The 23,442-nt window shown below is 34.3% G+C and overlaps 1 protein-coding gene across 1 annotated transcript; it reads left to right on the top strand.

Moving 5' to 3' along the window:
* Positions 1 to 8,394: 8,394 nt before the first annotated feature.
* LOC107840269 (RNA helicase aquarius) lies at positions 8,395 to 23,072 on the top strand (the record flags this gene model as incomplete). The annotated part of the gene is given in 13 exon segments (XM_047398282.1): positions 8,395 to 8,861; positions 9,484 to 9,626; positions 12,570 to 12,659; positions 14,918 to 14,980; positions 15,598 to 15,684; positions 15,769 to 15,918; positions 16,004 to 16,161; positions 16,651 to 16,885; positions 17,028 to 17,138; positions 18,389 to 19,447; positions 19,543 to 19,806; positions 21,596 to 21,781; positions 21,918 to 23,072. Coding segments are annotated over 13 exon segments (3,963 nt in total), but the record flags the coding sequence as incomplete, so codon positions are not given.
* Positions 23,073 to 23,442: the final 370 nt, after the last annotated feature.

The following is a 23,442-nucleotide window of genomic DNA, read 5'->3' as shown; positions in this document are numbered from 1 at the left end:
TTCTTGTACAAATCCGAGGACCAATTATCAAAAACTTGCAAGTTATATTCCTCACCCTATCCTTTCAAATATTATACTACTTCTAACTCAAATGGATCACTTATATTTATAGATGATAATGGAAGAATCTAGCTAAACTTATTTACTATCCTATTCTAGAATTTTCCTCTAAATACTTAATTCTAGAACTATCATTTCAAGAACATTTCTTGACTTTTTTTCTCTAGAGAACTCATTTCGGAGATCTTCCTCGTAACTTTTGAATATTCTAGATTTTTCTTTCTCATGTCTTAGATATTAATTAAGTAGGTGATTAATTCATAACACGCCCACTCAACACCAATTTAATTTGTTCTTTGTCGTCATCTCGAGAGATTTCCAAAACTTTGGTATCATCTTGATATCTAGGCACTATGTGAATCTCTTCCCTTGTTGACTTTCTCAATTCACTACTCTTTAAAGCTTCTTCAAAGGTGGTAGCTTCTTTGATATCGACCACATATTGCATCTATATACTTGGTGTTTGGATGTTTCAGTTGTGTAAACCTTCTTAGTTCATGCTTCTTGAACTTCTTCTTCCAGACGACTAGAATTTCACAAGCTCCAATTTATCATAGGCTCTTCTTTTCGTTTTGCAGAAATACCTTCGGCAAAGGTGGATTAGATTTTTCTCTTATGTTTTGGTTTGATTAAATCCCATTCCCTTGTTTTTCTTGTTGATCTTATCTCATAGCTTTTTCTCAAGAGCTATTGCGTTTGGTAGGGAGATTTCTTTGGACAACTATGTTGACGCTTCGTCAAATACAATGGGTAATATAACTAAGTCCTAACTTCTATTTATAAAACAAGACTTTTGGACAATTATGTAAATTTACTATCTTAAAATATCCTGAATGATTGTCTTATGAATGTTATGAAATATAAAGTAAAAACAAGAAGAAGAGAGAATGATTATTATTTCTCTTAAGAGGTTTTTGATGGGTTTATTAAACTGGAGGAAAACCCTTTTATTTATAGGGGAAAACTAACCTTGGGTTTTCTAATTTTTCCATAAATAAACATTCACTATATATGGTAAAGTAGACATTCACTATATATGGTAATATATTTATAACACTGCCCCTTGAATATCTAATTGATAGATAATGTGCCTCGTTAAAACTTTACTAGAAAAAATCCAGTGAAAAAAAATCTAGTGAAAGAAAAAGAGTACACATCTCTAACAACACGCATATAGGCTGCCTCATTACAAACCGTATAAGGAAAATCCAGTGGGACAAAACCTCGTAAGGGAAAAAGAGTACAACACGTATTAACTCCCCCTAATGAGATGATCTTTGAACCTTTACATCTTGATCTTGTGCACTATATTCTTGAAGGTTGTAGTTGGAGGAGACTTAGTGAATAAATCAGCCACATTGTCACTTGAACGAATCTGTTGCACATTAATATCACCATTCTTTTGTAGCTCATGTGTATAGAAAAGCTTTGATGAAATATGCCCCGTTTTATCTCCTTGAGTCCTTCCTTAAGTTTTGTTGTACATGTTGCATTATCCTCATGAAAATTATGGGCACTTTATCATATTTCAAACTACATTTTTCGCGAATGAGATGTATCGTAGACCTCAACCATACTAGCTTCATGAATAGCTATTATCTCAGTATGGTTCGATGAAGTGGCTACGATAGACTATTTTGTATATCTCCAAGATATGACAGTACCCCTACATATGAACACATAACTTATTTGAGATCGAGCTTTATACGAATCAGATAAGTACCCAGCATCAGTATAACCAACAAGATTGGGACTACAATCTCTTGCATAAAATAAACTCATATGTTTGATCTCATTTCGATATCTCCTAGTAGGACAAAAACTATACCTTGCTAACAAATTTATTGAAAATGCTATATCAGGCCTTATGGTATTTGCAAGATACATGAGTGCATCAATTGCACTAAAATATGGTACTTCATAACCAATCTAAATTGGTATCTTTTTTATTTCAGCAAATAATCTATTGCTTTTAAAAACTCTCCAAGAGTTTCAATAATTTTCAAGTTATAAGTTTATATAATATAATGATTATAAATAAAATTTTCAAAAACTTTTATATGCTTCAAACATTTTGAATCCTTAAAAAGTTTTCATATAAATTTTGTCAACTGACAATTTTCAACATTTCATGTGCGACATCTTCAAGCATCTGGACTGTAAATCAAATAAGTTTTATACTTATCAAGATGAATCCTTTCATACCACTTGATAAATATTTTTATGTCAGCATGCTTAAATAAACATAGTATTTAGATCCTTGTCATCTTTTACAATATTGTGCCAATGTTGTATCAAAGAAATTATCAATGATATATCTTTTTGTATCGGTTCACAATGTGGCACAACATTTTGAGATCTCGTCACTTCATTACTTTCAGGTACCTGAACCTCTCATAAGATTTCATGAAGTGTTATGTCGTAGACTCTTCAAGAGCACATTGTATTTTTATTATGATCATTTACTCCTTTTTCTTTTTTCAAGAATTCTTGCATTTAAAACCGATTGATCTATCACGCTTCATGCATGTATAGATTTGTCCTTTAGGGACACAAAATAGGAGCACTTGTAGCTTAAATATGAGAGGCTTTCGGTATTTGACTTGAACTATCTTTTGAATGAGGATCTGATGATAATTTATAACATAATTCATAGCTGCTTATAATCTCCCCCTTATGTTAGGAAAACTAACATACATCCTCCATCTTCTTTGAGGAATCCATCTTTGTGCATCATGTATATTCATTAATCGAATACCGCATATAAAAATTATTAGATGTACAATGTACGGTTCCTGACTTAGAACCAACTTTGAGGGGAGATTAATCATAATTTATTGATTTGATGCATACAAGTACTTTTGTATGTAATATATTATATTTTAAACCAACACATGAAGTTTTGTTCTTATTAGCAATAGTTTGGCTATTTATCAAAGGCATTTAATGTCAAACCAGCATTATCAAGATGAATTGTTTTGATTAAACAATCTGAAATTTATGTTCTTAACTCAATTTTACTGAGCAAGAAACTTTATGAATGTCAAACTATAAGTTGACAATAAATGTACATGTGATTATCTTATTGATGCATCTTTTCAACATATCACATATCGGTGAATGAGCCCATATTCACCTTTTATAATTTTCAAATTTTAAGGGATCCAATCCCAACATTAGTTGATCCAACCAACTTATCACGAGAACACGCAACATTAAAAATTCATGAAGAATTTTCTAATTCTTCAATATTTTTTTAATATTTAATATGCACATCTTTGGAATGTCATAATCGTTCATGTCAACTTATGAACTTATTTGTACTAGTAAACTCCAAATTTACCATGACATACATTTTTTGCTTTAGTAAACTTCTTGTTTATCGTGACATGAATTTTGTATCAATAAATAATAAATCCTTAATTTATTTTTGACATGTGATTTCATCATACTTGGGTAACTTTTCACATTCATGTTTCTTACCATAGTAACTTGGAGATATTCAATCTTCCAATTAGTGTATCTCTTCTGGAGATGAGTTGTGGTACCATGACAATCAAGTGCACATTTGTACTGATAAGTTTTATTTAATATTTTCACATTCATCTCAGGGAATGAATCTGTGATTATAACAATCAAAATTCTTATTCCTAGGAATGAAATATAATCTTGCCTTAACCTATCAAATTATGATAGTTTATAACCTCTTTCAAATATTGCTAAGTCAGGAGCAAATCGAGGCACACATATAATGTAGAGAATTTTTCTCTAACATATCTTATTGTCATAATAAGCATGTGAAAATATTATCACCTTTGATGATTATTATCATATTTCCCCTTTACGTTTATATTCGTACATTCAATCATTTTTTCAGACATATTATGCACTGCTACCACATTCACTTCAGAGAATGAAACATATTCAATAGGACATGTCTCATGGCTTTTCACAAACACTCATTATTTTGCCATAGTCATCATAATATCATCAATATGGTGTATTGAGATTCAAACTGAATATCTTATCCATATAAAGATGTCTTAGGCTATAACTCGATGGGACTTGAACCCAACATTTATCATCATGGTACATTAAAATTTTTAACCCAATGTCTTACCCTCTTAATGGGATGAGACTTAAATTCATCATCATTTCTTTTAACAATATTGTTCTTCATGTCCAAATTTAAAGCATAACTGGTTCCAAATAAGTTATATTTCCCTAAATTCAATAAATCCAACAATAATTATATTATTAGTAGCAAAAGACAAATAACATAAGAAATTACTAATCTTGAAATTACCTTTAGATTTATAATCTTACTTTATTTGGCAGAGTCTCGTGTTGATAACCTGTTATAAAATATAGAGTAAGAACAATAAGAATAGAGAAAGAAGAGAGAGTGATTATTATTTCACTTGAGAGGTTCTTGATGGGTCTATTACAATGAAGGAAAACCCTTTTATTTATAGGAAAAAACTAACCTTGGGGTTCTAACTTTTCACAAATAGACATTCACTATATATGGTATAGTAGAGACTCACTAAATATATGATAATATATTTAGAGAAAAGACATTATTTCACTCCTGAACTTGTCACCACAACTTATTTTAGCACTTAAACTAAGCTTTCGTTTATTTACCCCCTTAATATCTTTAAAGTGAATTAATGTTACCCCTAATGCTGTCGTGGATTTTTCTTTAAAAGGGAAAAAAATGAGTATTTTTTTAAAAAATAGACATGGTCCCACATTATATATATATATATATATATATATATATATATATACTAGTTGCATTTGGCCCGTGCTAAGCTCGAGCTCAAAATTAATATTAAATTTTATATTTGTAAACTTTTTTTTTTATCTTATTGCTATTCTTGTTTTTAATTTTTATTTTATTTTTCTTATAGGTAATTCGAACATATATCAATATTTCTAATATTAATCAAATTATTTATTTTTTTGGGTAAATTGAAAGAATATTTTTTTTCGCAAAATTTATTTTAGATTTTCTCTTTAGTTTCAAACACATGCATGCACCAACACTATTTTCCTTTTTATTTTAGTGGTAGTTTTGGAGAGTAAAGTCTTTAATGATCCAAATCGAGTTTTATCTTATGTTGAATTAACTTCGTCAATTTTTTCTCAATTCTTTTTCATTAAGTTTTTCCTAATTAAAACTATATTAAATATCTCATTTATTATAAAAAGAAATTCTACATTCAAAGTAATATAATAAATATTTAATACTGCAAATTATTGTAGGATCACATCAATAAAGTTAACTTATAAATAAGAGAAAATGATAGAATTTAATTTAAATAATTAAAAGATTTGATTCAACAAAATACTTTTGTAGATGTTCCTTCATGTCAAAAATAGATTTTTCATTCTGCTGGTCCATTTTAACAAATTAAGAGAGTATTATAGTATTTTTTTAATCCATATTATTCTTAGTATTAAATAACTATATAAGTAATCGAAATTAAATTTACGATTTTAAAACATCATTGATAAAATGAATTCACTAAAATACATTTTTAATCAATTTTTTTTCCTTCAACCATACCTAAATAAGTGCTTCTTTGGGTTCGGGCACACCCTTTAATAAACTTTTCACTTCTAAAAATTTAAAAATTATTTTACCAACTCACTCTTAATTAAATTTCATCTCTTTTCAAATTTACATTGATTATTATATTTAAACTCAGAGGTATATTAAAAAGATTATGATCAAACTACTCTTAAAATTTTAAATGTATATTTATTTAGGAACAAAATCACAATAAAAAAAAAACACCTATAAAGAAATGGACTAAATAAGAATTGTAGGAGGATATGAATGTAATTGTAAATGGTGAAGGAGCAAAAAAACATAACAAAAATCATGTAAAATATCAATAGGATACACCAAGTAGAAATGTCCACTTAGAAATGAATTAAAAAGAAAAATAATGTAAAATGAAAATAGGACACCTTTAGCAATTTATACCAATACAAAAAATTTAATAATATTATATTCATTGTGAGGACTATCAAATTTGGCCATCCTCACTTATATATAATAGTAATATAATTTAAAAAAAAACAAGAAACCTAGTTATCTTCATCTTCTTCGTATCCCCTTCCCCCCTTCTTCATCTTCTTTGTACCTTCACCTCGCTTCTTCGTAACCCCACCCGTATTCTTCATACCGCCCCACCCCTCTTCTTTTTCTAAATCCTTTACTAAACTTATTTTGCTGATCTCCTTCACAATTCCAAATTCTTTACTTGATCTCCATTATTTCGATGCTTCTCAACTCTATATCACCTTTCTTGATTCTCCTATTGTTCAATCTCCCCGCAAATTACAGCAATGTTGATTTTCATTAACTGAGAATTCAGTTATTATTTTTCCATTGAATAAGGTCATCGTCAACTCCTTGTTAATCTTCCTCAATTCTCGCGTCTTGTGCTTATCGAAAATTCACCAAATTTGATGAATTCAATTTCATATAATCGAGTGAATTGATTGTTGGATTCGTCTGTTGTTGAAGAGAAGTTGATGTCGTTGTTGATTGAGTTGATGTCCATTGAAATATTTTGTTGAATAGGTGATGGATTGGATTCGGATTTCGTTGAGGGAAAAGGGGTAAGAAGATTTCTTTTATATATATATAAATTATTTTTTTAATTTTTTTCCGTGGCACTGATGTGTGGACGAGTGCAATACATTCTCTGTTGTGAGAGTAGTATTCAATCTTAAGGGTTGAAATTAATTCATTATTAAACTGTTAAGGGGTAAATAATTATAAGTTTAGTTTAAGGGCCAAAGTAAATTGAGCGGACAAGTTCAGGCGTGAAATGATATCTTTTCTCATATATTTATAACAATGAACAAAATATTTATAACAATGAACAAATATTAACATCACTTATGGGTAAAATTTATTAGGCGACACAACTAGTTTTTTTTTTTTTAACTTGGGCAAAATGATTCAATGGACCCTTGTACTGTGTCCGTTTTGTAGTGTGGATACTCCTACTTACATGTTTGTCATTTGAACCCTTGAACACACTAAAAAGCAATATTTTAAATCCTTTGACTGTTGACTGGACCTATGTGACATTAAAATGGTTGACTAGGACAAAGTGCGTGATTACACGCGCGTGAGGTGCGAGTGAGGGTCAATTTTATATTAAACTAGTTAATTTTTTTTTAAAAAAATCCTCCAAGTACATTTTTTAAAATTTAAATATATTTTTAAAAATTAAAAATAATAAATTTTTTTAAAAAAATAATAAAGGTCCCTCCCCAACCCCTCTTCCTGTCCAGCACCCCCACTCGACCCTCATTGTCGTCCAACAATCCTCCACCCACACTGACCGCCATGGCCATTGTAAAATCACAATTGCAATTGCAAAGTGCAACTTCAAGCCTAAAGTACAATAATTCACAACATAAAAACAAACAAATCAGCACAATTGAATAGAACTTCTCAGAAAAGCAATAACATTGTACAATTGTAAAATCAAAATCACAATGTACTACAACCATTCACAACACGAAAAACAACCCCACCAATAACGCCCCCCTCCCCCCAAGTCCCCCACCACCATCACCACCAGCCCCCCTAAACAATAGCCATAACCACAAACATTTTAAACCCCTAACAATAGCCATGGCCATGATCAATTTCAAGCAAATTACAAAAAATGAAGAAAAAATTAATTCTTTTCTCAAATTTAATCAAATCAAATAAGTGAAAATTCAAAAAATTTGGTCAAATAATTGATCAAATATCTTCCTTCTTAATTAATCAAATATTTGATTAATTACGAAATTAGGGATTTGAAAATTTTGAGATTTGGGGAGTTGAAAAAAGTGTTTGATTAATTAAGACGAAAGATATTTATAGAAAGTGTGAAAAATGAATTTGGATCAGTTGGTTAAAGCCTTGACTTCTCAAGATGATGAAGGAAAAGAAAAAAGAAGAAAAGAAGGAGAAGAATAAGAAAAAGAAGAACAAGAAACAAAAGAAAATAAAGAAAAAGAAAGAAAAATCGTGAAGTGAGAGGAAAACGAGAGAGTGGGGTGGGTTCTTTTTATTTATTTATATATATATTTTTTTATTTTTAATATTTAATACTTTTTATATGTAAAAATGATATGAAAGATGACATGACAGCTGATATGAGCAAGTGTGTTATTTAAAATATTTTTTTTTTTTTAGTGAATTCAAGGATTCAAATAACAAATATATAAATAAAATATCCATATTATAAAACGGATAAAGTACAAGAGTTATCCAACCATTCTTCCTTTTAACTTGACCCGGCAAACGCCTCTCGAGTTTTTGATTCGGATCCATTTAAATTTGGTTCAGTCCGCTTCGGGTCGGACCTACAAATTTGAAGTCAGCTCAAATATTTGCTTCTTCACCGCCTGCACTTCCTTTCGAAGTGACTGCCAATAAACCCCCCAAAATCTCATAGCGTAACCCTAACAACCCTTCAATTTTTTCTCTTCGGAACTGTAAACTACAGCAAGTATGACCAAAGTATACGGAACTGGCACCTACGATTTCCGGCGGCACCGCGTAGCTGAGTACCCGGTGGAAGCATTACATCAGCCGCTGGAGAAGACGGAAAAGCCGCCGGAGTCGAACATACCTAGCTCCATAACCCTTGCTGAGATCCAACGCGACCGCTTGACTAAAATTGCTGCTTCAAATTGGGCCAAAACTGGGGAGAAGAAGCCATTCAGTCCCGAGCTTGTTAAAAAAATTTATGACACGGAGCTTACTGTAACAGGTTAGTTCTTTGTTTGAGTTTCCCTTTATTTAAGCTCTTTTAGGTTTTCAGAATTTTAGCATAATGAATTTTGACCGTTTAGTAGCTGGTTAGAGTTGTGCATGTATTAGTAATGTAGCTATTAGATATGTAGTTATTAGTTATGCGGGTTTTAGCTCTGCATAATATAATACACCAATTCCATCTTATACATGCATGAGTTATGTGAATTTCAAAATTGCAAACGAAACGTCGTATTAAATTTATACATGAATAACTTATTTTCTTACTAGCTATTAAAGCTCTAGAACTTGTACATAAATTGACGCATGAATAAGTTGTTGCTTTATTAGCTACCAAACTACCCCGAAATGCACTATGTCCTGTTTGTAGTACTTACTGTGTTTTATTCTTAGAAAGTAAAGTATTGTGTGTTCCATTGAATTCTGGAAGTCGGTCAAGAAAATACTAAACTTTGGGACTGATAAATTACATAATTGGATGTATATGAGTTTCTATAATGTGTGTGCTAAGAGAGAAATGCATGTGCAAAAGCGTGTGGTGGCATGTGATAAAAGTGTTTTGATTAGGTGGTCCCAAAGTAAATTTTATTGATTATCTTCAATAATGGTTTGGGTGCAAGGGGGGAGAAAGCCGGTGCCACTGCAGAGGGTGATGATATTGGAGGTTAGCCAGTATTTGGAGAATTATCTGTGGCCCAATTTTGATCCAGAGGCTTCTTCCTTTGAGCATGTGATGTCAATGATTCTGATGGTCAATGAGAAGGTATGCTGTTTTACGACTTCTGCACTCATTTGAGTTACTTGTTAGGCTGCTCAGAGATGAAAGTAATTTTTCACTCCTTACTGTGGAAATAAAGTTTTGTATATCTGATTAGTGATTACCTAGTCAAGATTCTACTTGCGGCTCTACGCTTCTGCTTACAGCAGAACCAATATCTTCCTTTTTTCATGATTGTGGCGTCCGGGCCGGCTTGCGCGTGCCTCAACTAGTTCCATGGGGTACTTGCTACCTCATCCCATCAATACAAGTACCTGGACAGATGAAGAAAAATCACCTAATGTTTTATCACCATTGTGATTTGAACCACTGACCTCATGGATTCTCGACCCATCAACAATTGTTAAAGAATTTCTTTCTCTATTTATTTCTCTTTCCTTTTTGGGTATAGATCAAAGTGTTTATTGGTATCTTACTAAGTTGCTGTTGTCTTTTGCAACCATATGCTAGAAATCTGCCCTTGCCCTCCAAAAAATGTATGTAGTCTTTTTTTTTTTTTGATGAAGTAACTGATTGTTTTACTGTTTTGACCAAATGTATAAGGTTGAATATGGAGAACTGTTTACATGAGAGATTGAGCGCTTGATCCCATCTAAAATTGTTTTACTTCGTTCTCTCTCTCTATACATTTTAATACACTGTTATATATGTGTGTGTGTATCTGTATATATATGTATATATCTGTGTATATCTATGTATATATCTATTTGTGGATATATGTGTTTATGTATGTGTATATATGTGTGATCATATATGTGTGTGCATATATATATATATATATGTATATATATGTAATATATAGGTCAAACACATCTCTAGGCCCCTAAATTTGGTACAAACTTTCAGTTTGGCACCTCAACTAGACCTTGTTCATTTAAACACCTAAACCAGGCGCCCACTATGTCAATTTGGCACTTTCCGCAGACATGACAAAGTGAGTGTAGAACACTCATTAATGGAGTGAAGAGGCTTTTTTAGCCCATTTTTATTTTATTTTTCTCTTCTTTTTCTTCTTCATTTTCAGCCACCATTTTTCCAAGCTTAAGCTCCTTCAATAGTTAAATACATCCGATGGTGCCGCGACCAAAGAAGGGAATTCCTGCGGCAGAGATCTCTTCAAGATTAAACCGCTTCTTCCTCCTCAATTTAAATTGAGAAAAAATGACAGAAATTTACAGGTAAAAAGTGGCAAAATTTGAAGAGTCGAGGGAAAATAAGAAGTGGAGCCAAATTGGTGGGACGAATTTTTTTGTTTTCAAACATCTTAGTTACAAAAACAAGTAAAAAAATCAGTTTTGGATCGGAAAAAATTTGAAGAAAGATGGTGTTTAAAATTTACCATCTTTTATTTTTTTTCCCAATCATTTCCTTTACCTTTTAGGATGTTGTTTTGGGTAATTTGAAAAGAAGTGAGTTTCTTTTATAATAAGAGATAGAGAGTTTGGAATATGCTGGGGGGAGGGGTGGGGGATGTTTCTGCTAAAGAGAAGGGTATGGGGAAGATGACCGGAAGGGAGGAGGGGGGGGGGGGGGGTAGGTGCTTCTGCCATTTTTTTTAAGTGGTCAAATTCATTATTTGGGAAAAAATGCCACATGTCATTGATTAATTTGTTACTTTGTCATGTATTTTGGCCAATACTTTTTCTCTTTAATTTGTTTGGGTGTGTGTATAATGACGTGGACAATTAAAATGAGTTGGCATGATTTAATTTGTCCATTAATCCACATAGGAAATGGTTGGTAATCACGTGCCTGTGATGTTGAAAAGTTAGTGCGAAAAGTGCAAATTGACACCGCGGGAGCCTAGTTTAGGTGTTTAAATGAACAAGGGCTAGTTGAGGTGCCAAACTGAAAGTTCGTGCAAACTTTAGGGGATTGGCGATGTGTTTGTCTGTATGTATATATATATATATAGAGAGAGAGATATATATGTATGTATGTATATATATACATACGTCCAACATATATATGGAATGTTGGTGCCCAACATATATATGGCGATGTACGCACAGTTTGTGGGTGTCTGCTCCATTTGTCTGCCATCTGGTAGCATCCCTTGCTGCAACATGTAAAGAACACCAGTTTATGTGGCTATATGCGCTTCCAAAGAAGCTTCCACTTCTTCAACCTCCTTATCCTATTAGGGTCTCCGAAAAGAATATCCAGGGTCACCTTTCTGCTTATAGAAATTCATAACAACAGATAAATTTGGGAAATCTTCTTTCAGTATGCAGAGGTACAATCCAGTGAGGGATCAAACTGCTTTATCGTTTTTAAGATTCTGGCAGTTAGAGCCCGTGTAATTGTTTCTTTACATGCAAATTCGCACAGCCACTTTTCCATCGATGCTCAGGAATAAATTTCCAACATAAGAATACCCAACATGCACACTTTAATTGCAGCTGTAACCCTGTCAAAGTCTCAATGATGAAATTGTCAAAAGAATCTTACAAGACACTGTTTAGCTTTGAAAAAAAATGTAGTTTTCCGAAATCTAAGTGAAGCTTAATAGTGGATATGCTTGGTGAGAGTAATCTCTCTCCCCTGAAGCCAAAAACAGAATGAATACAAGGAAACAACAATTCATGAGAATGAAATACTTGGAAGTCTTCTTTTACTCTGATATCTATGGGTAATTTTGCTGCATTGTACATCTGTTATGTTATGTTCAAGATGGAAGTTGGTGTGTCGGTTCCTTTCCAACATTGTTAAATAGAAGGAAAGACTTATAAGATGATGAAAGAAGGAACAAGTTGAGTTTTGCTAGAGTTAGTCGGGTGGTTCCAGCTTCATCAGCAGAAAAGTTAGCTTCTGGCAATAGCAATAATAGTTATAAATAAGCATGTTCTGGGTCGTGCAAATGCTTATAATTCCTAACCTTTGCATGTCATTTGTCAGTGTTTACCAATTTGTTTTTGCAACTTGTAGTTTCGGGAGAATGTGTCTGCATGGATCTGCTTCTATGATAGAAAGGATATGTTCAGGGCATTTCTTGATAGGGTTCTTCGCCTGAAAGAGGTTTGTTTTTGTCTTGGGCTAAACATATTTCTGTGATTTAGTTATCTAAGTAATTTGGTAATGATTGTTCTAACCAGAGTATTCCTTTTCTCACTGAATCTGTGTTATAGGCATTCTTTATAAGCATCACTAACTTCTTCTGGCTGCTAATGTGAATAATAAAAGATCCTTTATGGATAATTAATCAGTAGGAAAAGTTTAGCCGCACATTATTTGCAATGCATGAAATAGGAATATATATGAGAGAGGGCTTTAACTGAGAGTGCGGGAAAGAAATACAGGGCAAAGGAGAAACCAATGAATTCATGTCAAAAGCGCATAAGCACTTTACGAACACATGTCATGGTGCAGAGACCCTTGAAAAATGCATAAGTGAACTGGTTACTTTGCATCAAAATAACAACCAACCTATGGTCAAACCCAGGGATCATATCTTGTTTGCAACTTACCTTGAAAAAAACAATTATTTTTTAGGTTCTATATTGGCAAACCATGGAATTGCTGACTTAGCATAGCTACTGCTTATGGGAATCGTTTGGTGATGGGCTAGTTATGCGGGGATCATAATATAAGGATTGTTATTTTGTTATGCTACATAATACCATCCCTCAAGCCATTTGGTGGACTGTTTGGCTTGAAAGAAATGGAAAGATCTTTGAAGGCCATAGGAGAAATTTACATAGCCTAAAGCAAAGATGTCTTTTTTTTGGCTAGGTTTTTGGTGACATGATGTTGATGCAATTTTAGATTCAATTAAGGATCTGCACAATCGTATTTATGTTCTTATGCACTGGCTCAGTGCAAACATTTATAAAATCTTTAATTACTATCAAAAATAAATTATTATGCAAGCATCACGAATAAAAATCAATAATTAGCTTTATTAATTGGTACATGTGTACATTGTATAAAATTTCTTAAAATTTAATACTATGAACAATTTTTACTATATACAAATCTTTTAATCCTTTCTTTGATTAAAATTTTCTTATTTTTATTTTACTATGACAAGACATCTAATTTTGTGGGATTACACTAGGTATATTGTTCTTGTTGTTACAAGACATGTAATTTTAAAATAAGACAGCTTACTTTATAGCTAAGTCACCTTCAGGGAATTATTGTCTATTTAGGTGCTCTTCTGTAGGTGTTGCTAATACATTTGTTTCTTAATTCACATTATATCACATAAAAAATAATACTTAGATCTCACTTAAGTTGTGCAAGTATAATTTACTCGAAAGAAAATTGCAACTATTACTAGTGCAGTTATATGTAACAAGCACATACTTTCAAGCTGTATGTAACTTTACTGGTCATTAGTACAACAACAACAACAACAACAGCAAACCCAATGTATTCCCACAGCGTGGGGTCTGGGGAGGGTAAGATGTACGCAGTCCATACCGCTACCTCCGAAGAAGTAGAGAAGCTGTTTCCGATAGACCCCCGGCTCAAGATACGGATAATAAACAAGGGGAATTTACTGGTCATTAGTATTTGTCCAAAATCTTTAAGCAGTTGTTGAAATCTATTGCTGAGTGATAAAGATGAATTTATAATGGTCAGCATCAACGACTACTTTTTATCTTAATACTCCCTCTGTTTCAAAAGGAATGACCTACTTTCCTTTTTAGTCTGTCTCAAAAAGAATGACCCCTTTCCTTTTTTGGCGATACTTTAATTTCAACTTTCCACATGGCATGTTTAGGACCACAAGATTAAAAGGCATTTTGGTACATTTGACATAACTTTAATTTAAGGCCACAAGATTCAAAAGTCTTTTATTTTCTTAAACTTTGTGTCAAGTCAAAGTAGGTCATTCTTTTTGAAACGGAGGGAGTATATTTTAAGACCATATGTCTGTGACAGTGGTGGCATGTTTTTTTTGGGTATATTTATTCTATCATGCATATATAGAGTTCTAAAATTTCATGGTGGAGATTGTTTATGATCCACCGGAATGCTAGAAAGCTATTATTTCTGATCATCTTGGTCTCCAGGTCGCTGTTTCTTTCTCTTAATTTGATCGATGTGTGGCACCTTCATGCGTTTAATATCTTGCTTGACTGGGTTCTCATGTTGAATTTTTGTTCTTAAGGTGAATTGTTTCTTATTTAAGGTAACTTTCTGATTGTGGCGTTATGGTTGAACATTTCTGTGCTTTGATAGATTGTGAAAAAATGATTGGTATTTCATTAGTGCTAAATTACTGCTCTATTCACTGTTTTATCTAACAGTTTAAGACCTCACTGCAGGGTAGAAGCTTGACAATTCCTGAGAAAATTAATTATCTACTTTTCATGATCAATGCTTTCCAGGTACATCTACATCCTTATTGCTGAATCTTACTTCAGTTTTTCGATCCATTTCCCTTCACCTTGAAAATCTAACTTTTTCCTATATATTATTTCTCTATTCTTAGATTGTAAATGTTATGAAGTATGGTTAAACATATGTTCCCTGTTCTACCAGCATGTATATGGCCGCATCCATATTTCTTCTTCCCTAGTTTTATGAACATATTAGTAACATATGTCAATGTTGAACGTATCTCTGAGTTATCTGATCCATTTCTCATTGTTAGAATTGTACGGTTAATTGTATGGTTGTAGACTTGTGTAGTCTCCTTTTATGGTTTAGCGCAGTCCTTGTGGCTTGAGCATTGTTGCGTTCCCAAAGTTCATTTCTCAACACGGTATAGCCCAAACCCAGCTTGCATGTTGGTAAAGCATATATATTTTTTTAATCTTTACTAATAAAAAAAGAAACATATTGTTTTACATGTAGCTGGCTAGCCCCCTTTAGGGTCTGCATTGCTTCCTGATGCATTTCTTGTAGCTGCTACACAATTATTTTCCTTTTTTTTTTCTGAGAATGCTATTGATGTTCCTCGTTTCTTTTTTTGATTAATTATTTACTGCTTCTGTTCATTCAGAGTTTAGAAGACGAGATAGTGAGTAAAAAGGTATTGAGGTTAGCTGGTCTGCAGTGTTGGCATTGCTTGTCATATGGTCGATTTCAGGTAACTCTTACTATGTTGCTAAATCGAATAGAATCTTCCTCATTCCATTTATATTTCTAATATTATTATTATTCTTGCGAATAGATGGAGCTCTGTCTTAACCCTGATCTAATCAAGAAATGGAAAAAGATTGCAAAGAGAGCCAAGGAGGCAGCGAAAAGAGGGGAATCTTTTGATACCTCAACCATGCTAGAAGTGAATTTCTTGAGACATCTATTCGAGGAGTTCCTTGAGGTATTTGATCGGGGTTTTGTCTGTCCACCATTCTTCTCAGATTGTTTTAGCAGAAGATTTCTGATGTTTCGTTCTCCATGTTCAGGTTCTTGATTGCAAGGTTTTTTCTCAGCCAAACGATGAGGTTGATAATGACTTGGATATCGCAAATGATTTTGAAGGTGTTAATGATGCCTCTGTCCTATATTGTGAACGTTTTATGGAGTTCCTTATTGATCTATTGAGCCAACTGCCAACTAGAAGGTAATAATGCTCTCTGTAGTAGAACAGCCTCCAATGGAGAAAAAGATGCTGTCTATGTAGATCAAACATAAAAATGAGTGTCATCCACAATGTGGAATCAAATTCAAAGTGATGAGTGCTTGAAAATCACGAACATGATGCCATTCCATTATCATGTCTTCAAAGAGTGCTTGAAAATCAGGAAGATGATACCATTCCATTATCATGTAGAGTGTGGAGTCAGATTCAAAGTGATACCATTCCATTAGAATTTTTAGCTTTTGTGTAGTGATATACCAATGCAACATTGAAGTTAAGAGATGTTACAAGTGTTAAAGATCACATAAAAGCAATTTTTATTTTTGTGCTCCTTTTTGCGGAGCTTGGTGAGTTCTAAGGTTGACTGCCATTCACTACCATAGTTGTATCTGCTAGTATATAGCAACACTAGATTAATTTCAACTATTGACTGTTTCCTCATCATCCCTTTTTCTATTGGTTATTCTGCAGATATATAAGGCCTGTTGTTGCTGATGTTGCTGTGGTTGCAAAATGTCATTTAAGCGCTCTTTATAGGCATGAAAAAGGAAAACTTTTTGCCCAGCTGGTTGACTTACTTCAGTTCTATGAAGGTTTTGAAATTGATGATCATTTAGGGAGACAAATGACTGATGATGAGGTGCTTCAGGCTCATTATGATCGTTTCCAGTCATTCCAGCTTCTTGCATTTAAGAAGATACCCAAGGTGTATTTTGATTTCTGTTTCTTTTGATGATGATGAGCAGCTCTGGATATTGTTTCTTTTAACTTAATATCATCCTTTGTGGACAATTTAACCGTGCCATGTTCAATTTGTTAACATCTCTTTACCTCCTCTGTTTCTGTAGCTACGGGAACTTGCATTGGCAAATATTGGTGCAATACACAGGCGTGCTGATCTATCTAAGAAACTTTCTGTGCTTACTCCTGAGGAGCTGAGAGATTTAGTATGCCGGAAGGTTCGTGAAATGGCTGTTTACTATCTCCGATATATGTTAAAGAATAGGATCATTGTGCATTATTTATCATGGGAAGTTCTTCTATATACAAATTGTAGACAGTGCAAATTAGGTTGCACCCTTTTGATATTTTCCACGAGGAAAAACTTCTGTGTACTCGGAATCTACAAAAGGACTAAGGTGCAATTCTTTTTTGTAGAAATAAGTTGTTGGCCGCTAAAACTGTTGGTAGAGCGATACTAGAGCCCTTCCATGATATAGCCCTTCCATGATATTCTTTTAGTGTTGATAGGTCATGTTTGTATGGCCTCTATTGTTGTGCATTATTTCTCACTGTACAATGAAACAACCAAAATCCATATCACTTTCTTATGGATATTTAAGATTCAAAGATAGATTAGCCATGGAGAACTAATTATCACTGATCCAGTGGCTGGTGGGGTTACAACTATTCGCACTTGTCTTTACATGTTTTCCTCTCTGGTGAACATAAAGAATGAAATACAATCCGAATAGTTTATACTGTTTGACTTCCTTCATTGATTTGAACACATTGGGGTCTATTACAGATGTCAACTCCTTCTAGTTCCTTTGTTCATGTGAACATGTTGGGGTCTATTAAAGATGTGAGCTCCTTCTAGTCTATTTCCTTCAATCAGATTGTTCCCGAGGGTTTCCGAAAATAATGAACTTGGCTACCTTTGTAATGATGGAGAAAATGATTGCTTTCAGGGCATCAAAGTCTATAAAGACCCAAAAAAGAAAGGGAAGAAATTTTTAGGCACATGACTAGAACTTCTTGGCAATTATAGTCTTATAGAGCTGTATGACTAAAGCTAAAACATGTTTGTTAGAAAATATGTTTCTTTGTTGAGGTGGATTTCTGATCATTGCTGTTTGATGTGGCGGTTAGTCTGTGCGCTCCCTCTCAAGCAAACCTTGTTATATTTGCAAAGAATACAGGTTACTGTTCCTTTTGAAAAGAAGTATACCGATTTCTATTGTTGTGCACTGTCTTAGTGATATCATGTTCACATAGTCCATCTTGAACTGCTGTCTTATTGGTGGCCTAGAAAATGCATCTTGTACTTCAAAATTGCTTTCTGGTTATAATTGCTAAATGTTTTAATGTACTATCATTTATTCTCTTATCGCTATGGTAGTTATACTCGCCTATCTCCACGATAGCATGAGTAGTTATCTTCTGCAAGATTGTCATTGCTTGTCTGATGTCTCCTCCTTTATTGCAGCTAAAACTGATATCAGTTGATGATCCATGTTCAGATAGAGTTGATTTCTTAATTGAAGTAATGGTATCTTTCTTTGAGAGACAACAGTCACAGAAAGAGGCCATAAATGCCCTTCCTCTTTACCCTAATGAGAAAATAATGTGGGATGAAAGCCTTGTACCAAGCATCAACTACACCGGGGAAGGATGCCTGGCACTTCCAAAGCTAAACCTACAGTTTCTGACACTTCATGACTATCTTCTTAGAAATTTTAACCTCTTTCGCCTTGAATCGACTTATGAAATCCGTGAGGACATCCAAGAAGCTGTGCCACATCTCCTTTCTTATATCAATAATGAAGGAGAGCCGGCCTTTCGAGGTTGGTCAAGAATGGCTGTGCCGATTAAAGAATTTAAGATTACAGAAGTTAAACAACCAAATATAGGCGAAGTAAAGCCATCTGCTGTAACAGCAGAAGTCACTTTCAGCATCTCCAGCTACAAATCACAAATAAGGTCAGAATGGAATGCACTTAAAGAGCACGATGTGCTATTTTTACTGTCTATTCGTCCTTCCTTTGAGCCTCTCAGTGCTGAAGAGGCTGCTAATGCAACTGTCCCCCAGAGGCTTGGTCTCCAGTTTGTACGCGGCTGTGAAATAATCGAGATGCGTGATGAGGAGGGAATTCTCATGAATGATTTTACTGGGAGAATCAAGCGGGACGAGTGGAAACCCCCGAAAGGAGACCTTAGAACTGTTACTGTTGCGCTTGACACAGCACAATACCATATGGATGTTGGTGATATAGCAGAGAAAGGTGCAGAAGATATTTATGGTACATTTAATATATTGATGAGGAGGAAACCAAAGGAGAATAATTTCAAAGCCATCTTAGAATCTATAAGAGATCTGATGAATGAAACATGCATAGTTCCTGATTGGCTGCACGACATATTTTTGGGCTATGGAAATCCTTCTGCAGCACAGTGGACTAATATGTCAGACCTCCTTGAAACAGTGGATTTTAAAGATACCTTCCTAGATGCAGATCATGTTAGGGAGAGTTTTCCTGATTATCAGGTATTCATCGTCTTTCTTTCTCTTTAGCATTATGCTGGTGTGTTCATTATAGTCGCTACATCTTTTTCTCTGTTTCCTTATCTTTTTTGTTCTAGGTTTGCTTTGTCGACCAAGATGGCTTAGAAAACTTGCAACCAAGCCCCCCCTTTAAGATTAAGCTTCCTAGGAATCTGAAAGGGAAAGCTCATGCCCTTCCTGGAAGTGAGAATTCTACTATAGCTTTAGCTGATGCTGCAGGCCTGCCAGAAGTTCATTCTGAAAGAGACAAGCTTATTGTCGAAGCATATATCCCTCCTGATCCAGGTCCATATCCTCAGGATCAACCAAAGAGGAACTCGGTCAGATTTACTCCGACACAGGTATGCATCACATCACATCATAGGTTCCTAATTTCTAAAATGCTGTCATTTGTTTTCTCATATTTGAAAAAATGGCCAATCGGATGATTAACACGATTGTCTAATTTGAGTATGCAGTATTTAGTCAGACAAGAAATATTCTGATTCTAGTGGCAAAGTGAAATGTAAAATAGCTTTATAGTTACTATTGTTTCAGAATGACATTATAATAAACACTGAAGGATTCTTGAGACCGCCTGCTACCTTACATTGAAGTGAACATGTGGTATTGGTTCTTCTAAGAGTAGATATGGTTATGGTATAAGGCAGTTTCCTTCCGTTAGAAAATCAGTTGTTTCTTATGAAGGTTGAATCTAATATGTGCGTGTGAGCTCATAAATCTTGCTTTAGTCAAAATTTTTTGCCAATCTAATTGCATGTAGTGCTACGATCCACAGATATCGAGTACTGTCGGACTGACATGTTTGTAGATTGAATTTTTAAAATGCTCACAACGTGGGCAAGTGCTTGACATGTAATGAACTTATATCAATGTGGAACTTGAATTTGGTTTAGTGTAATAACTTTTACATTCAGCTTGTAATACGTGTGTGGAATTTAGCAACTATATGGGTCTTCAGTAGGTAAATTATACTCAACTTGAATAAACTATACCGCCTACTTTCTTACTTTCTGTTCATTTATCAGTATTTTTGTGTTTTGTGTACAAGAGTGTCGTAGAGGTCAATGTCCTATAAACAGCAGAATCTAGATTTATGTACAAAGCAGTCAAACAGCTTGATTTCAAGATAAGCTAAAAATGAGTATCAAGGTTTGAAAATAATATTTGGTTCGTTTCATCATGGTGATGATAAATATTCCCTGTTGTTCCAAATTCTTGACCTATATCTCTTAAACTCAAAATTTTAAACGAAATGATCTTAGTTTAAAGTTTTGATGGGTTTGTTTTTTGTCATTTTGGGATAGGAAAAATTGCAAAGTATAATGTACTTTCTTATGCAAGTGAGCAAACACGTGTTTATAGCAATCAGGACAACTTGACGCGTACCGTGGTTGTGCCCCTTACTCACCTTTTTAGTACCTTTGTTTCCTTGTTGGTGTGCTAATAATGGAATGAGTTTGGGTTAAAAAGTACTCCCTCCATCCCACCCAATTTATGTTGCACTCTCTTTTTTAGTTAGTTCCAAAATAATTACACTTTTCTATATTTAATAATAAATTAACTTTAAAACACCCGTTCTACCCTTAGTGAAACGATTTATAGCTCACAAATATCAATGGTTTATTTTAGACCACAAGTTTAAGTCTTCTTTTGCTTTTTTGAACTTCGTGCCTGGTCAAACACCTTCACGTAAATTGAGGCGGAGGGAGTAATATTTTAATAGTTGCTAGATATCTAGGTTATATTTCACAGGCTCGAGCCGCGGAAGCAGCCACTAATGCTTGCATTAGGGAAGACAGTCTACATACCAGAGGTAAAACAAAACAAAGTAAAATCTGTGGTGCTCCTCTCGTGCTGTTGTCTTTCTTCCTTACAATCAAATCAAGTATCTTTGACTTCAAGTTATTACTTTCTTCAAAGTAAAATCAGTAGTGCTCCTCTTATGCTGCTGTTACCTTATTTCTTCCGTACAATCAATATCTTCCGATTTAAAGTCATTGCTCTCTGTCACTCTCCTTGTAGCTTGTCTCTTTTAAGATTCAATTCTGATTGCTTTAATTTGGTTTGATAATCTGATTATTCCACTTAAATTTACTCTGGAATCTTTGCTTTCTTTGGCATGTGTAGGTTGGAGCAATCATCTCAGGCGTTCAGCCAGGTTTATCCATGGTTGTGGGTCCCCCTGGTACGGGAAAGACTGATACGGCTGTGCAGATTTTGAACGTTCTCTATCATAATTGCCCTTCTCAACGGACCCTGATAATCACTCATTCGAATCAAGCTTTAAATGATCTTTTTGAGAAGATAATGCAAGTAAGATATTTTCTGCATATCAAGATATTTTCTTCATCTTTGATATGAGTTTTATGCATTTGAAATGTGACATTTACTGCAATTTTGCAATCGTATTGTAACTAAAAATGATGTTCCACTGCTGTTATTACTACAGAGAGATGTTCCAGCTCGCTATCTTCTCCGGCTTGGTCAGGGAGAGCAAGAATTAGCAACTGATCTTGACTTCAGTCGTCAGGGAAGAGTGAATGCCATGCTTGTTCGGCGGCTAGAACTGCTTAGTGAAGTTGAACGCCTTGCAAGGTCCCTTCAACTTCCTGAAGATGTTGGTTATACATGTGAAACTGCGGGGTACTTCTGGCTGCTTCATGTATACTCACGGTGGGAACAATTTTTAGCTGCTTGTGCTGCAAATCAAGATGAACCAACATTTGTTCAGGATCGGTTTCCCTTTAAGGAATTTTTTTCTGATACTCCCCAGCCAGTTTTTACAGGTCAGTCCTTTGGAAAGGACATGCGTGCAGCTAAGGGGTGCTTTCGTCATTTGAAAACGATATTTCAAGAGCTCGAAGAATGTAGGGCATTTGAATTGCTCAAGTCAACCGTTGATCGATCTAATTACCTGATGACTAAACAGGCAAAAATTGTGGCAATGACATGCACACATGCGGCACTTAAAAGGAAAGATTTTCTTCAAGTGGGGTTTAAGTATGACAACCTGTTGATGGAAGAAAGTGCCCAAATTTTGGAAATTGAAACTTTCATCCCAATGTTGCTTCAGAGGCAAGAAGATGGCTATGCTCGGCTGAAGCGCTGTATACTGATTGGCGACCATCATCAATTGCCCCCTGTCGTGAAAAATATGGCTTTTCAGAAGTACAGCCACATGGATCAGAGTCTCTTCACAAGATTTGTCAGACTAGGGATTCCATATATTGAGCTCAATGCGCAGGGTAGAGCACGTCCAAGTTTAGCTCGGCTTTACAATTGGAGATACAGAGAACTGGGGGATCTGCCTTATGTGAAGGAGAATGCAGTCTTTCATAAAGCAAATTCTGGATTCTCATATGACTATCAGTTAGTAGATGTGCCCGATTACAATGGAAGAGGTGAAAGTGCCCCTTCACCTTGGTTCTATCAAAATGAGGGAGAGGCTGAATACATAGTCAGCGTCTATATGTATATGCGATTACTTGGATATCCTGCGAATAAGATATCAATCTTGACTACTTACAATGGTCAGAAACTTTTGATCCGCGATGTTATAAACAGAAGATGTGTCCCTTATGACTTTATTGGTCCACCACACAAGGTAAATATACTTAACCTCTTAAAGCTGAATCCTAGTTGTTCCGTTGGATCTTTATTAGAACTGGAATGCAAAATATTCTATAATTTTTTTTTCTATGGCATGTTTCTTGGTGAAATAGGAGTGGCGGGTGGGGGGTGGTAGTGGGGGCAGGGAATTGTGGAAGAAGGGTTGGTTCTATTGAAACATGATTTTTAAGAGCGGGATAGTACCTCAGATGTCGTGAATACTTGTGAGTCTGTATGTTGGAAGTTTCTGAACTTTTGTGGTGAAGATCCTCTTAAGCCACTTTCTTAAGTACCTCAAATGTCATGAATAGTATAACACGTGAGTCTGTATTTTGGAAGTTTCTGAATTTTGCAGTGAAGATCCA

Source organism: Capsicum annuum, chromosome 1, assembly GCF_002878395.1.
Source record: "Capsicum annuum cultivar UCD-10X-F1 chromosome 1, UCD10Xv1.1, whole genome shotgun sequence".
Classification (NCBI taxonomy): Eukaryota; Viridiplantae; Streptophyta; class Magnoliopsida; order Solanales; family Solanaceae; genus Capsicum; species Capsicum annuum.
Note: the sequence above shows the minus strand (reverse complement) of the source record. Positions and strands in the feature narration are given on the sequence as shown.